The 16,499-nt window shown below is 37.6% G+C and overlaps 1 protein-coding gene across 36 annotated transcripts in view; it reads right to left on the bottom strand.

Annotated features, from left to right (window-relative positions):
• Nucleotides 1-2,259: 2,259 nt before the first annotated feature.
• The window catches only part of EMSY (EMSY transcriptional repressor, BRCA2 interacting), a 107,791-nt gene continuing 93,551 nt past the window's right edge, over nt 2,260-16,499 (bottom strand). For 11 of the 36 annotated variants that reach the window (XM_016921642.4, XM_054662551.2, XM_054662544.2 and 8 more), the window contains 5 exons: nt 16,288-16,443; nt 11,873-12,072; nt 9,412-9,975; nt 7,940-8,440; nt 2,694-4,286 (listed from right to left, as the gene is read on the bottom strand). In XM_016921642.4, the coding sequence (XP_016777131.1) occupies nt 4,092-4,286; nt 7,940-8,440; nt 9,412-9,975; nt 11,873-12,072; nt 16,288-16,443 (1,616 nt within the window). In that variant the 3' untranslated portion in view covers nt 2,694-4,091. Of the gene's footprint in view, nt 4,287-7,939; nt 8,441-9,411; nt 9,976-11,872; nt 12,073-14,597; nt 14,640-16,287; nt 16,444-16,499 lie in introns of all 36 variants that reach the window. The other 25 variants (XM_016921655.4, XM_054662556.2, XM_063784355.1 and 22 more) reach the window with 7 other exon arrangements.

Here is a 16,499-nt window from a genome sequence, read left to right as displayed (position 1 = left end):
TTATACAGTGCTTTTTTTTCATTCCACTTCCTCTTATATGGGATTTATGACACATAATTAAACTAAAAAAAAAAAAAAAGCCTGAATCGAGCACCTCTGTGTAAAGGCACCCAAGGCTGATTAGAAGACATGTTAATAGCCCAACACCGAGTTCCTCCATCCTTCCAAGGGCCAGTCCTGTTTGGTAACAAAAACACTTCCTTCTAGAGAAGGTAGTAATTCATGGCTCAGCATGATGTCATTAGCATTTAATCTGAGTTTTAGTACATCATTTAACTTCTTTGAACCCTCAGTTTTCTATTTATAAAGTAGGAGTGGTATAATTACTGGACTCAAAAAATACTGAGCACCCGACTCTCACTGGCATTTTTACATGTACTGTTTCATCTTGTCTTCATAATAGTCCCATGGGGTTAGAAATATTCACTTTTATTATGGAGAAACTGACTCGGAGAGGAAATGTGACTTGCTAAAATTCACATGATCAATACACAGAAGAGTCTAAGGGTCAAATCCAGACCGCCTGACTACTATTTCCTTTGTACTAAGTCTCCTACCTTAGCAGGCTACTGTGAGAACCTCACAAAGAAATGTAATTAAAAGCAAGTTTTCAATTATGAAGCTATACCGTTTTAATACTGCTAAGCAATTTGTTACATTAGAGAGGCAGAACTAGAACCTAACCTAGGATTTTAAGGGTGATAAACATTACTTTTCTCCTAAGACTAGTAGTATTTCCTATACTTCAAAAATTCTCAATTTAAAATGAGAGAAAAAGAAAATAATTGGAAAATGGGCAAGGAAGCTGAAGAGGTATTTCTCCAAAGATACATGAATGGCCAACATGCACATGAAAAGATGCTCATCATTAGCCATCAGAGGAATGGAAATTAGAACCACAATGGGGTAGCACTTTACAATTCATACATGAGGATGACTAGAATCAAAAAGACAAACAGCAGCAAGTGTTGGCAAGGATGTGGAGAAACTGAAACTCCTATAGACTGCTGATATGCAGTCCCTGTGGAAAAGAGTCTGGCACTTGCTCAGAAGGTTAAACAGTCACTGTATGACCCAGCAATTTCACTCCTAGGTATATACCCATAAGAAATGAAAATACGTAAAACTTGCACACAAATTGTTCATAGCAGCATCATTCATAATAGCCCAAAAGTGTAAACAATGCAAATATCCATCAACTGATAAACGGGTAAACAAAATGTGATATATTTCACACAATGGAATGGCCATAAAAAGAAATGTAGTACTGACACATTCTACAACATGGATGAACCTTGAAAATACGCTAAGTGAAAGAAGTCACAAAAGACCACATATTATATAATCTCATTTATATGAAATGTCCACATTTCTTATGGCACATCCATAAGAGGCAGAAAGTAGATGAGTGGCCACCCAGGGCTGGAGCGATGGTGGTGGTGGTTTCATTTCAGGATTTCTTTTGTGATTAATGAAAATGTTCTCAAATTGATTGTGGTAATGGCTTGCCCAACTCTGTGAATATACTAAAACCATTAAACGGCATACTTTAAATGGGAGAGTTTATGGCATGTGAATATCTCAATGAAGCCCCCTTTGGTTTTTAATCCTCTAAGTTCACCATAAACTGCATCTGCAATACTAGGCACTTATTAAAGTTTACTTTAAACCAAATGGATTTTTCTTATCACTGCCTAATAGTTGTTAGGATTCTAAAAATTCTGTAGCATTTGCATTGTAATTTGTTAATATCCTTCAAAGAGATGACTTTAAATTACTTTTAAATTATGTACTTAAATGTGGAATACTAATAGATATAATGCTAAGACTTTCAGTAAAGGGATGTCTGAAAATCCATATATGGCATCATCATCTATCCACTTTATAAAAAAACCTAAGTATTGTTCTTATTTTTTCCTGTCTTCATTCCTTGTATCCATTTCATGAGCAGGAAGCCCTGTTTATAAACTTCATAAGGATAGGATTTCCTGTTTGTTCACTATGGTACCCCCAGTGCACAGAATACTACCTGTCATACAGAAGATGCTCAATTAATATTTGTTGAATAAATAAATGAATGCATGCTCTATTTGGAATTAACACCTTTAAAAGAAAAATTTTAAATTTCACTTGATAATTTCTTAATATTTGTAATTTTTAAAAAAAATGTAGATGATAGCACTTTTATTTGCCATTCCAATTGCAGAAACATATGAAGGCTAAATTCTCAAGGGACACAGGTATGCTATGCTGCCAAAATATGTAGAACATAACTTTATTCAAGTTTGCTCTTGTTACTTGATCCATGAATATTTAAAAGATACTTTATTTTATAAAAACTTAATCTGTAAGTAATGGATTGATCATAACAGAGGGCTTAACCTGGAATACATGGATAGGCTTAGAGGCCCATGAGCCCCTAAAATTGTATGCAAAGTCTAACATGTATTTAACATGTTGCATGTGTATCTTTTTGGTGAGAGTTCATAGTTTACCAAAGAAGTCTATGACCCAAGAAAGGTTAAAAAATTACTTAACTAGAAACAGTCACAAAGTTTTTTAAACATGAATTTGTACAATAAAATAATATCCAACAGCTCCATCTATGGGTAAATCATTATCACCTAGCAGAACTAGTGACAACCACCAGAGATCAGTGCATCTTATGAATGCTTGTGTTTAAATCTTCAGTGTCACTCTAGTGGGAATTTATTAACTATAGTATCACAGCTTTTTTCCCCCCAGATGTAGATGCAAAAATTAGGAGACTGTTGATGAATTCTACTTACAGTACTTCAGCACCAAAAAAACTGGGCAGTTATGCTGATAAATGTATGTACAGTTCAACATTTGTCAGTCTTAAAATGCTTATTTATAGTGAAATCTATATAAAACCGTTAAAAACTTTTCTATTTACATTTTTAAAAATGAAAAGTATAGTTTCCTTTGCCACAACTTGTCAAAACTCTTACCCTCCCACCCCCTTACCCCTTTCACTCTACTTGTGACAGACAGTGATCACAAGACCAAAACATATTGCTTAAACAAACTGTGTCCTAAAAAGATAGAAGGCTTAAAAACATTACATTTAGAACTGTAAATGAACTTTTTATACATTTCAAAGGGGCTTAAACAAAAGTATGTAAAAGTTATTTTCAAAGTCTCAGTCCAATGTGAATGTGCAATTTCAACGTTAAGAAAGCATCATATGAATGAATAATTTGTTTTCTTAACATGACCAAACATTTCCTTTAGGTCTGAAAACGTTTCTTTTCCTCTGCTTCACAATGAAACATTTTTTAGTAAGTTTTCTTAAAGGAAGAGGGAAAGTGGGGAGACGACGACAGTGGAAAGCGTAGGCAATCCTGGTTTACAAGAAATTTGTCAGAAGGAGTACGGCCTGCTTTGAAATGTTTACACTTAAATAAATAGAAGGCAAGTGTGCTGCTTAGAGCACAAAGGAACAATACAATAAATTAGCACACAACTGATAAGAATGCACAAGCCACCCAAAAAGTACCTCCCACTGGTTAGGGATCTGATTTCTACCATCCAACAAGGATTCTTTAATGCCAGTATTATTCTAGGTGTTTATAAACTAATTATGAACTGAGCAAATGTAAAATTTTAACCAATTCAACACTTCCAGGGATTTGCAAAAACATACAAGTTTTTAAAAAACTTTTCCTGACACATCATTTCAAAATACAACTATTCACGTTCTCCTTTTAGATGGTATTTTGCTCAGTAGAAACCAGTTGAGAAACATTCACAGGAAGTCTCTTTCCACTGCAAGACAAAACTTTTTCACCGGCCATGATCCAACAGAGAAAGAAGACCAGGTCTTAAGTCACTGTAAATGTGCAGCTTTTTTTTTCTTTTTCATTTTTTTTTTAAAAAGTACATTCCCCTGTGAGTTTTATCTTGTTTTAAAAAGCTGCTCCTGCAGCAACATCTTGTTGAAACACTGCTGTTTTAGGGTCCACAGCCTAAGTACGGGCAAAGTGCTCTTTTTAGTCATCAAAATACAAGGGTTTCCCTGGACACTTGGTAACCAAGCAGGTTTTAAAGTGCACTATTGTGTCCAAACACTAGGACCGTTCAGCAGAGCTCTGAGAAGGGCTGGGTTCAGTTCCATCCTCCGTGCTACTGTCTATGTCCTGCTCCATTGCTGTCTCCTCATCATCCAGCTGTTGACTAGTGAAGTTGTTTAGCTCAAGAAGCCCACTGGGCTCCACCACCACATTGGAGCTGGAGTGACAAGGAATAGCATACTGAGGAATAGCCTGGAAGAGAAGACACAGGAGAATCTTTATGGTAAGAAAAGGTAGCAGAATAACTTCCCCAACAATACCAAGAAAAAAAAAAAAAGAAAACTGACATTTTTTGGACAACTGGACAACTACTACATGCCAGGCACTGTGCAAGGTGCTTTCACACATCACATTCTACTAAATCCCATCATATTCTGCTAAATCCCTGTGACAACACTATAAGAAAATTATTATTCCCATTTACAAATGAGGAAACTGAGAGGGTAGATGACTGAACCAAAGTCACACAGTTGGTCAGGGTTAATGCCAAGATTCAAATCCAAATCTTGTACAACTGAAAGCAATCTTTCCACTCCTTTATGGTGCCTCTTCTAACAAAGGAGGCTCAAATCTATTGCCTAATTCAAGAGAAGAACTTTGAATGAAGCTTTCATTTATTATTAAGCAAATGTAAATGTAAATGTAGCCTAATTTTGCCCTTTATTATCTGCAAGACGAGTACCAGTAGAAGAACACTTGCTGTAGACCTCTGTGTAAGTAAATATCATAGGTACACTGCCTTGTCAGATTCTTTTTCCTCTTTATTAGACATCCTTTAAAAAGGTTTATCAGTTCATGTCATACTCTTGTTTAAAACTCCAACATTGTTTCCTATTGTACTCACTATACAACCAAACACCCTACCATGGCTACCAGCCTCATGCCAAACTCACTTGTACATTAGTGCTTTTGTACTAGTCCTTCCTCTCTTCCTGGAATATTCTTCCTCCAAATCATGGCATGGTTGGCTCTGTCCTGTCATCTGCAACTTGGTTCAAATGCTTGGAAAAGCTTTCCTTCCATGACCACCAACCCAAAAGTAGTGGGTTCATCCCACCCCCATCTCTATTACATTCTGTTACATTTTTGTTCATTGCATTTATCATCTGTTAAATTGTTTCTTACTCTTAAAATGTAAGCTCCAAGAGAACGTGGACAGAGCACAGATCTTGACTATCTTACTCATTGCTAGATGCCCAGAGCTTTGAACAAGGCCTGGAACACAGCAAGAGGCTCAATAAACACTTGATGAATAAATACACATTTTTAACATTAAAAACCCCAGAGCAAAGTTGAATATCAGCACTTTGCAAATACACCTGACCAAAATAACCCTTTACTGGGGAAAATATAAATTACACTGTCAAGAAAATAATGCAAGATGCCTACGCATTGGTTCTGGAGTCACGAAGTTCTGTTTGTTTGTTTCTGCTCCTTTTTTCCACATACCTGATAATTGTGTAAGACTATTAGACAAGGTCAAGAGGCCTGGATTTTAGTTCAGCTTTGTCTCTGGCTTGCTGTGGGCCTCTGAGTAAGTCACTCTACTTCTTTGAGCCCCACATTAATCTTGTGTAAAATAAGATAGTTGGAGGATACACTGTGAAGATCGTTGCAGTTCTAAAAGTCTATGAATTCCACATATATAGACTCTTTTATAATAGAAGATACATCTTGTTTACTTCCCTATTCTCAGCACTTAGCACTGTGCCTGGAACACAGTAGTTAAACATACATGTGGAATAAATGAATGAATGAACAAATCAACCAATGAATAAAATACAGACTGTCCACAAAGAGCAATGCTTTTCATTCAAAGCATTTAATATCAAACATGTTGAATTTTTATAGAGCATTCTTCTAGAATCAAAGCACTTTACAGACTCAGCAAATCAATACTTCAGATCAAAGCTAAACATAACTAATAAGACCTGAAAATGCTCTAACAATATATTAATGATGAGTATAATAATAGGAGCTATCTTTATTGAGCATTGCTCTACACAGACACTTGACTAGGTGCTTTATATACATTTTCTCACTTAATCCTCAAAACAACCCTCTGAAGTAGATGTTAACGCTTCCACTTCATAGGTAAAGAAAAAGAGATATATAGGTTAGTTTAGTTGCCCAAACCCACAGTGCTGTTACATAGTGGATACAGGTAGAAATCACATCTAGGGATCTCTGACTCCAAAAGTTTGGTTGTTAATCACTCTGCTGTCCTTACCTCTGACATAGCACACCTAGCACATGGGACATGCTAAAAGCTGGCTGCGAATTCTGTAAAGAACCTATCCATTAACTATCATCCTTGATACATGAAGCAAATTACATTTTCACTCCTGTTTATAAAGTGCAGAAAAATAATTCCCAAATAAGCTGTTCAAAATGATTTTTAATTTAGTGAGTATAGGAATCTAAGCCCCCAGTAGGCATGATAATTTTGGTAAAAACAGTAATAGTTACCATCTGTTAGACAACAACTATGAGCCACGTACTGTGCTAGGTGCTTGATTTTGTGTAATCCTTGTATCAATCCTGTAAAGTAGGCATTACTGATTCCCATTTTACTGATGAGAAATCCAAGGCAAAATGACGTTAAGTAGCCTTGCCCAAAATCATACAATGAATGGCAAAGCCAGAAAACCATTCCTTTTCCACCACACCTTACCTCTTCAGGGGAAAATACAAAAAAATCACAAATCCTTTTGTCAGGAAATATTTACTTCATTTACATTTGTTTTTACAAAGGGAAACAAATTATTTTAATAATTCAATGGCCATTTCTACTTGCCTTTAAGCACTTCCTCTATATTTAATTCTACCTTAATTGGTTTAACATTGTCAATTTGCATTCTCCCATAGCTTGGGATCATGGCAAAGAGAAAGTTTACCATAATGAATTGATGGTAAATCCTAGTCTACTCACATTTCAATAAATCCAAATTCTCAATTAACTAAAATGTGCTATTCTGATACCTTCCAAGCTATATATCTGTTGAGCAAAGAATGACAAATGTCAAGAAAACAACCTGATACCTTGCAAGGAGAGAGGGAAATAAAATACAACTTCTAAGGGGTAGCCTGGACTCAGTAATTCTTTAGTCTTGACCTATTATGCATGACAAGAGATGATTTTTAGAATCAAGGGAATGTGAGGTACCATCTATTATCAATGAATAATTCTATTGTGTTAATTAGCCTGTACTTACCAAGGCATGACAGAAACCAAACAAGATTTTTTAATAACAATGATTGAATTAAACAGTAAAGTTCATGGTTAGTCCCAAATTAAATATAAACATTATTTTAAAATATCACCTTAGAACATGTCTCTCCAGACATTGCAGTTGAGGTTTGATTGTCCTGAGTCATAAATTTGGATCAAGAACAAGAACTGTTTTTCCAAGAAAAGGGTCCCCCAAATTAACTTGAAATAGAAGTGCAATCCAGTTACATTCCAGAATTTTTTGAGCAAAAATTGAGGAGTACAAAATTTGAACCCAGAAACTTCCTATCTTCTGGGTTGACTTAATGAGTGAACACATTGGCAAGTATAGCTTGTATCTTACAAAATCAAACTGACACATGGGCTCTTTATTGCCTTTACAGTGTGCTGGGTGACAATGTCCATCAATTTTCTGATCCTCTTCCAGAAAATAAATAAATTTGTATTTTTGTAATAGGTGTTAAACCAAATTTGTCAAATACCATCTCAAAGATAATATCTATGTCTTCCTGCTGTCTTGGCTTGATTCTTCCTGTGACAAGTCAAAAACATATCAAACAAACCCACAACCCCCAAGATGCACAAGATTTCTCATTTTCCTTCCAATTCTTACCTGGATGATAATTTCTGCTGGACTCTCTTCAGCTTTCTTTTGGCCTACATTCTGAATACGCATGAACTGGCCTGTCGCAGGCACTGCTGGTGGATCAATTTTCCTTGTCGTTAGGGAAGAGCCAACAGTGGATGGACTCGAACAGGACTCTCTACATTTCTGTTGCTGGGGAGTGGAATTCGCCATCCCTGCCACCACCATGTGGGTGGAGGGTAATGATCCTGCTTCACCAGTGAGCATGCTAGTGGCAAGAGCCTTCTTTGGGGGATCCACTATCATATGTTCTACATTTGTATCAATCTGAGCTTCCATCAAAGACATTTTCAAAATGTCAGACACTGCTGTCTTCTCAGAGGCCTGAATGGGAGATATGCTTGTAACTGGTGATGTCAGCTTAGGCACAGAACTGCCACCAGTTATCTTTGTAACTGTGGGAGGCTGGCGCCCCTCAAAAGTTATCTTTGTAACAGAGGATCCTTGGGTTATAATTGGCTGCTCCACCTGAAAATAAATTGGGGTTGTGTGTGTTATAGCTACATCTCTTTGAGAAAATCTAATCAAACACCCCAGACAATATGGCAAAAGAAACATTCGTGCGCTATACTAGGAAGACAGTTTTGAAGCTTGCTGTTTTAAAAAGAGGGCTGGATAGTAAGGATCTGGTTACTTTTACAAAACCTAGAGAAAGAGGAGGGGTTGAAAGAACCTTTGTTCAGCCAGCCAAGGTTTATAGCAATAAAGAAAAAAGTAGTCTCAGCAGCCTAGTTTTCCTTTGGGGTTTACAGCCCTAAACAGTACACCTTCAACCTGGCTCAAATTATTTCATATAATCTTCTGCTTTTTAAAATAAAAAGATTTTTTCCAATCTTTTGCTTCATAATACATGTATACAAACATATCCTATATATATGTATTTATAATATATACATACATATACATCACTCCAGAGCCACCGGTTTTGCTAATATAATTTTGCTTTCAATTATCCACCAATAATTCCTCTGTAATCTAGAAGATAAATCTAAAAAATAAATTTAACTAGATGGCTATGATATAAACTACAAAGAAAGATGTTCAATGAAGTTCCTTAAAAGACTGTAGTTTACTTAGCATTATTACCACAGAAATCAGAGTTTACAGGCATGGAAATAAATATTTTATACCAAAAAATAAAAATAATTTAGGGATATCGCTTCTATGCACTGTTGGTCAATGCTGAAGTGATTTCAATAAAAACTGCCTGAAAAATCAAGTTTTGAGTGCTATGCTTTTTTTTCTTCCTACATATTAATGCGTGCATTTCTTCCCTAATGTCAACCTTCTGATGGGGCAAAGTAATACCAGCGTAATAAGGCTTTTGGGTTTCCTCTTGCCAGGAGAAAGCACTGATATCATGATAGGGTCGTGATGTTCTCATTTTTTTTTCCGTGAACAGAGAAGTTTAACTTTGCATGCTATCAATATTCCGTTACCTGGCTTGCCGTCTGTTTCTCTGAAGAAGCTGGGAGCGACATTTGGCTCTGGGGGGTTTGGGGTTGCACGTAGATTTTTGGTTGGTTCGGAGCCTGCTGCAGTTTAGGGAGCTGCTGCGTGGTTTTCACTGCAAGCACCTGTACTACAGTTTGCGGGGGCTGTGCCATTAAGGTAGGAAGCTGCCTGTCTTTGGCCACCATGGGATGCTGTGTGTGCTGTACATCTGGCTTGGGCTGTGCTTGTTCTTGCTGGAGAGGGGTGAGTTTTTGATGCCTGATGGAAAGCTGGGGCATTTGCGGGAGTTTGTGCTGGAGCTGGTCTGCCTGCAGGTGGATGGTCTGCTTCTGTTTAGTCTGGAAGCACTGCAGAGTTTTCACTTGCAGCTGAGTCTGTTCCAGCGGGGGCTGGCTAAGTTTCTGCTGTTTAGCTGACTGTGACTGAGTCAGGGCAGATCGGTAAAACAGACCTGTCTGAGGGTCTAAAGTGTCCATCTCTTCAACCTCGCCCTCCTCAGTTCCAAGTTCCTCGCTGTGTTTGGTAAAAGCAGTGTGACTGCTTAATGCCTAAGTAAAAAAGGCACAAAGTAAGAATGAAATAAGAAAAACATCTACATTGCTACATTTTCCTCTTAACTGAAAAAGACTTACGAGATTCACTCAAAAATTTTCAGAAGAACCTAGAAAGGCCAAGAAACCTCAAGGAGCTTTCTATTGCAACTTGCAATTTCAACTCTCAGACGTAAGTGCTTCGAAAACTGGTCTACTTACTACTATAAGAAAAGTCTTAGAGGGTCCAGAACTTACAGATTAGAAGAATAAGATGGCCCTGCAAGCACAACCAAACACGGAAAAAGAAGAGAAAGGCTCCCTGGCTCAGGAAACAGCCGTCTGGCCTATTCATGATGTTAACCTCTCTAAAAGCGGTAACCAAGCCATGAGGTCCCGAGAAAAGCCAAGGTTCAGAGAAGCCCACCATGGCTATGTGTAGGTCCAGTGCTATCTGGAAGGTCAGGAGATTGTCTGAGACCTGTGCCTGTCCCAGTCCCCACAGAGAGCCCCCTGCATGGATGAAGATCATTCTTCGGGCTTCACCAAGGTCTGCATGAAGCACCTCTCGACTAGCATTCCTCGCCCCTTTGCTCAGATCCCAGAGCCCTGGCTCCCAGGACGGAAGGAGACTGAGGAGGGGACAACAGCATTCCTGTCAGTAGAAAGGCAGAGTGCCCAGTGTCAGTGATAAGTGTTGTGAGGAGGCATCATCTTGAGTGACACGGTTAGGGCCAGCCTGTCAGACCTTTCTAGGTGTCCGGAGAAAGGTCAATGTCAGGAGCTGCCAGGTGAGGGCCGGACTCCAGGCTGAGACCTGCCGCCCAACAAAACCTCCAGCCAGTTGGCTTCCCTCAATGACACAGCAAGATCCACCCTATCCCCATCCTCCCTACTGCCTTATCATATGCTACACTTAAATCCTAAACTATAAAATTTTGAGATTCAATTGTGACTCTCCCCTATACCATAATGACTTTGCACATACAGGCTTTCAATTCAACATTCTCCGTTGCCTTTCTTTCCAGTAGTTTGCCTACAGTTAGATTCATCATCATGTGAGTGATGGTGACTTATGTGACTACTAATGATAAGTCATGCTTTAATCTGATATCCATGATATAACTATTTAACAGAGGCAGTTCACTTTGGGTTTAAATCCTGGCTCTGCCACCTGGAGCAAGTTTCTTACTTTCTTACTGAAGTGAGCATAAAAGTTTCCTCACTTGTAAAAGAGGGATAACACACCCACCTTGCAAGATCATAGTAAGAATCAAACAATTTACTTAAAGCTCAAAGCACAGTATCCGACACAAAATCAACCTATTAACATATTTTTCCTTTTCCCCATTACCCTTAATACCAGATGTCCTGTTTTACATTAGATTTATATTCTCAACTTTCTGTTGCATCTCTTCCTCTGTAATTGACCATGTATAGTTAAAAAAATCAAATATTTATTTTCCTCCTTAATCATAATGTTACTATGAGGATTCATTATAAAAGCAAAAAAAAAAAAACCCAAAAAACAAAAAACAAAAAACAAACTACAAACCCAGCAGCAAACAGCTAAACAAGCCAAATGTTATTTCATTTGAAAATCTTATTTACCTCAATGATACATTCTTCCACAGTAAAATACACAAAAACAGTGACCAATTCTGATGTCATTAGATTCATCTAGACATTCTCACCCTTTTGAAATGGTAAGAGTTCACAGATTTAAGAATACCGTTTCAGAATTATTTTCTGGTGTTAAGACTCTTAATTCATTTCCTCTACTCATTTCTTAGAAAAGAATTACACAAACACTCTACGTTCCAATTATTTCTCCTCTTAAAATACAAGATGACACTGAATCTTATTTCAAGCATGGGCAGTTGCAGAAGATAGGAAGAAAAAGAAGAGATACAACCTGCTGCATAATGTGGGTGATTGCTCCAGGGGAAGATGCTGGGATGGACTTCACCACCACCGAAGTCTGTGTTGCGGTCTGTGACTGAGCCACATGCTGGAGCAGGGTCCGCTGGGGCTGGGAAGGCTGTTGGGGCTGGGAGCGATGGCTGACTGAAAATAGAGGAGGTGATGATATTTCTCCAGAAATCACCACAGCATCTGTAACCAGTAGTCATTTTAAACAAATGTCTGTGAGCTTGTATCACAGAAAGAAAGTGTAGTATTGTGAACTAGGAGGCAGAAGACCACAGTCTGCCCATCTATGAGCTGTGTGACTCTAAGAAAGTCTCTTATCTTCTCTGAGACTGTTTCCTCATCTGCAAAATGGGAATAACAGAGCTATTATAAGGATGAGATGAGAAATGTATACGGAAGCACTGTGAAAACTCTTATCACAAAGGAGGAACAAACCCCTTAAAGTTGCATCCTCCCATGAGCTGTACTCACTTTCTCCAATGACTTTCATCCCATTAAGGTAACAAAGCAGTAATCAATTTCTGTAATCCCAAAATAATATCTTTAAGGAAAGTAAGGCAATACACATTCTTTAATCTCTTGGTCTCAGTTCGACATGCAATAAAAACATTAGTAGCATTCACTCCTTTGTATTAAGTGATTCTGTCTCACAACCTTACAGTTCCTAAAAATCTAAAGGTCTGGGTGATAATGCAGAAAATAAACTGAATCAAGAATCACGCTTGGATCCTGTCCTGTTCTACCATCAAACAGCCAAGTGAATTTGAAGAGGTCACTCATCCTCTATTAGCCTCTAAAACTTAAGAGGTTTTGTTTTGTTTGATTGATTTTATTTTAATGGGATAATAAAGGCTTGCTGTTTCTACCTAGAAGAGGACCAAATGAAGTAACAGACTGAAAAATTGTCCTTAAACTATAAAGTACTAAACAAATATAAAGAGTTAACAAAATAATAGAAAAATCTGTTCTATCATCTCAAATTTAGCTCACCTGGCACAAATGGGTAAGATTGCAGTATAGGAAACATCCCTGCTTCTTATTCTATTGCTACAAAGGTCCCATGAAGTAACCAATCTATCAAATTTTACCAGCTTCAACTTTTTATTCATTTGTTTATTTATTTTGGAGACTCAGTCTTGCTCTGTTACCCAGGCTGGAGTGCAATGGCACAATCTCTGTTCACTGCAACTTCCGCCTCCCGGGTTCAAGTTACTCTCATACCTCAGCCTCCTGAATAGCTGGGATTACATGTGTGCACCACCACGCCAGGCTAATTTTTGTATTTTTTAGTAGAGTCAGGGTTTTGCCATGATGGCCAAGCTGGTCTTGAAATCCTGGCCTCAAGTGATCCACCCACCTCGGCCTCCCAAAGTGCTGGGATTACAGGCATGAGCCACCACACTTGGCCTCAACTTCAACTTTTTACACAGTCCACAGAGCTTTAAAAATGCATATGATTACTGGGAAACTAACCCTTTGAATTAGAAACAGATAAAAATACAATATATCTGTAAATTAGCTAAGGCTTTTGGGATTATTGAAACTTTCTCAATAACCCATGATTCCAATGTTCATATACCCTGATCTATAATTTCAAATAGCACTGACTTCCTGTTTAGAAAAGTCATAGTGGGGTGTTCAAGAGTAAGATGATCACTATGGAAATCAATGTAAAAATGCCATTTATGTATTATAAGGACTAACTTTAAAACTATCCAGTGAAATATAAATAGGCTTTATTTTTTATGACACATTCTATCTATATTCACAAATGCAGTGTTTCTATTGTTGCTATACATATATCTACATGTGATTTGAGATTATAGGCAGCATCACCAGTATTGTTTTATAAATGTTCTGTAGTATCTTACAATATTTCACAGTATGCTTTGTATGCACATGTTAAATTACGTGAGTTAATAAAATCTTCCATATGTGCTCAACATAATCGAAAAAAAGATAGTCAAGGTTTACACTAAAACAACAATGACTGAAGTAATTTACAATATGACTGAGTAGAAAAAACAAATTATAATAATATTAAAATTAAGCAAATTAATATTTTTTAAATGAAAGCATCAGAAATGAATGACATGTGAAAATAAAAAATACATTTCAGATGAAATTATCAAATTATATGGAACACTTCTACCACCCATATTAATCTTCATAATTATTACATTAAGCATTTTTTTATTAAGTGAAATGGATTTTAAAAAGATCAACTAAGTCTATTTAAAAATAATTCTCCTTCAACTATAAATTACTTCACGGTAATTCTCCAGAGTTCAGGAAAATTAGAGAGAACTAGTACCCACTGCAGAATGATACAAAGGGCAGGCCAAGCAGCTGGCTTTTAAGTCAAAGAAAATGCTCAATATGGCTGTGGATATCATGGGTGGAGATTATGGAAGAAGGTCACAGAATAAAGTCTTGGAAAATAGCTGAAGTGACCTTAACTGGGCCATATAAACACCATAAAGCAGTCATTTTTATTATTTTAAAGAACTCTTTTTTCCACTGTCAAAATGCTCATTTCTGAGAAAGAATTCCACTATTCTACAAAAGAAAAATCTCTCTTCCTTTCACTAAGTGGAGCTTACCTTTCCTCTACCAGATGAGAGTAGAGCGCATCCATTTAAGCGGTTCCCCCCAAAACAATCATCTTTTACCTTCAGTGATACTACAAATGGATGCACACCACTTACCTAGAAGGGGAAAAGCAACCTCTGTCCCCTCATCAGTGCGTTCTGAAAGGATAAGTAAGGGAAGAAATCATAGTCTTTTCATCTGTTCACCATGCAAGAATCTAGTCTACCCCCAGAGGTTATTTATGTTCCCCAGAATACTGGCCTCTGCTTGAATTAGCTTTCTGCTAAATATCTCTAAAGAAAGATTCTAGATGGCTTTCCATATCTTACCTGGATTTTCCCCTTTGGCAATTTTAACCCATTAGTCTTAATAATATTATCTCCTAAAATGATGCCAAAGAATTTCTTTTCTTTTTGGTATTTATGTCCTTCAAATATCTGTAAGTTTATGTTCTCCTTTAACCACTGCTAAAGAAAACTTAAGAAAGGAGTCCTCTACATATTGCCTCATAAGTCATCTCTCTTAAACCCTTTAATTATTCACATTACTGCTCTCTGAACTATTTCAAATTTCAAAGTAATAAAGTGTTCAAAAGAGAAAGCAGTATTCCAGGTGTCATCTAATCAGAATAGGAGAGAAACAATCTATCTTGTTTTATTTCTCTATATATGCCATCTAAAAATCTCAGTGTTTTGCTGCCAGACCACATTTTAAACAAATAGCTAATCTGCTTTCCACCAGAACTTGTAAGTATTTACATGGATTTAAGGGTTTTTTGGCTTGTTTTTGTTTTTATTTTGAGACAGAGTCTCCCTCTGACACCCAGGCTGGAGTGCAGTGGCATAGTCTCAGCTCACTGCAACCTCTGCCTTCCGGATTCAAGGGATTCTCGTGACTCAGCCTCCCGAGTAGCTGGGACTACAGGCAAGTGCCACCACACCTGGCTAATTTTTGTAGTTTTAGTAAAGATGGGGTTTCGCTATGTTGGCCAGGCTGGTCTCAAACTCCTGACCTCAAGCAATCTGCCCGCCTCGGCCTCCCAAAATGCTGGGATTACAGGCGTGAGCCACTGCATCTGGCTAAGGTTTTCTACTTTTTGAAAAATATTAAAAGGACTGGATTTTATTTCTTCTTTCCCCCTTGACCCACCTTCCCACAAAACTAAAAACTCTAGATGCATAAAAATACTTATTCTAGGCCAGGCTCAGTGGCTCATGCCTGTAATTCCAGCACTTTGGGAGGCCAAGGTGGACGGATCTCTTGAGCCCAGGAATTCAAGACCAGCCCGGGCAACATGGCGAAATCCCATCTCTACTAAAAATACAAAAAATTAACCAGGCATAGTGGCACACACCTGTAGTCCCAGCTACTCAGGAGGCTCAGGCAGGAGGATCACCTGAGCCCAGGAAGTTGAGGCTGCAGTGAGTCATGATCGCGCCACTGCACTCCAGCCTGAGCGATGGGCGTGAGACCCTGTCTCAAAACAAACAAACAAACAAAAAACAAACAAAACTCATTCTTAGACAAAAGATATTTTATCCTCTCCCTACAACTGTTGCTGTATATTCACAGTTGTTATTTATGGCTGACTTGTAGTTTTATATTACCTACAAACTTCATAACATCCTATTTTTTTTCCTAGTCATTAAAGACAGGGTAAATCCCAAGGATGGTGTGAATTTGCTCTGAAAACAAAGAGGAAAAAGCTAAAAATATAAAGAATATATTCTCCCCCCCACAATCATCCCATGAAATCCAGGAAGGTAGTTCTCCTACCTTAATACTACATTTTAAGAGGACACCTACCAGTAGTGATGTATTCAGCTACTAGTTCTGACTCTACCACAGCAATTGATGGACTCTCAGGAGAATGTCTCTTTTCCTGGGTCATCTGAATAGGCACTGCCATTTGACTCAGGTCAATAGTGGGTTGTCTTGGTTTAGATTCCAATTTTTCCTTTACTGCATAAAAAAGTCAGGGGAAAAGTTAACTTTTATTACAAACAAGTACCAAAACC

Source organism: Pan troglodytes, chromosome 9, assembly GCF_028858775.2.
Source record: "Pan troglodytes isolate AG18354 chromosome 9, NHGRI_mPanTro3-v2.0_pri, whole genome shotgun sequence".
In the NCBI taxonomy this organism is placed as follows: Eukaryota; Metazoa; Chordata; class Mammalia; order Primates; family Hominidae; genus Pan; species Pan troglodytes.
This window is presented reverse-complemented; position numbering and strand designations above follow the sequence as displayed.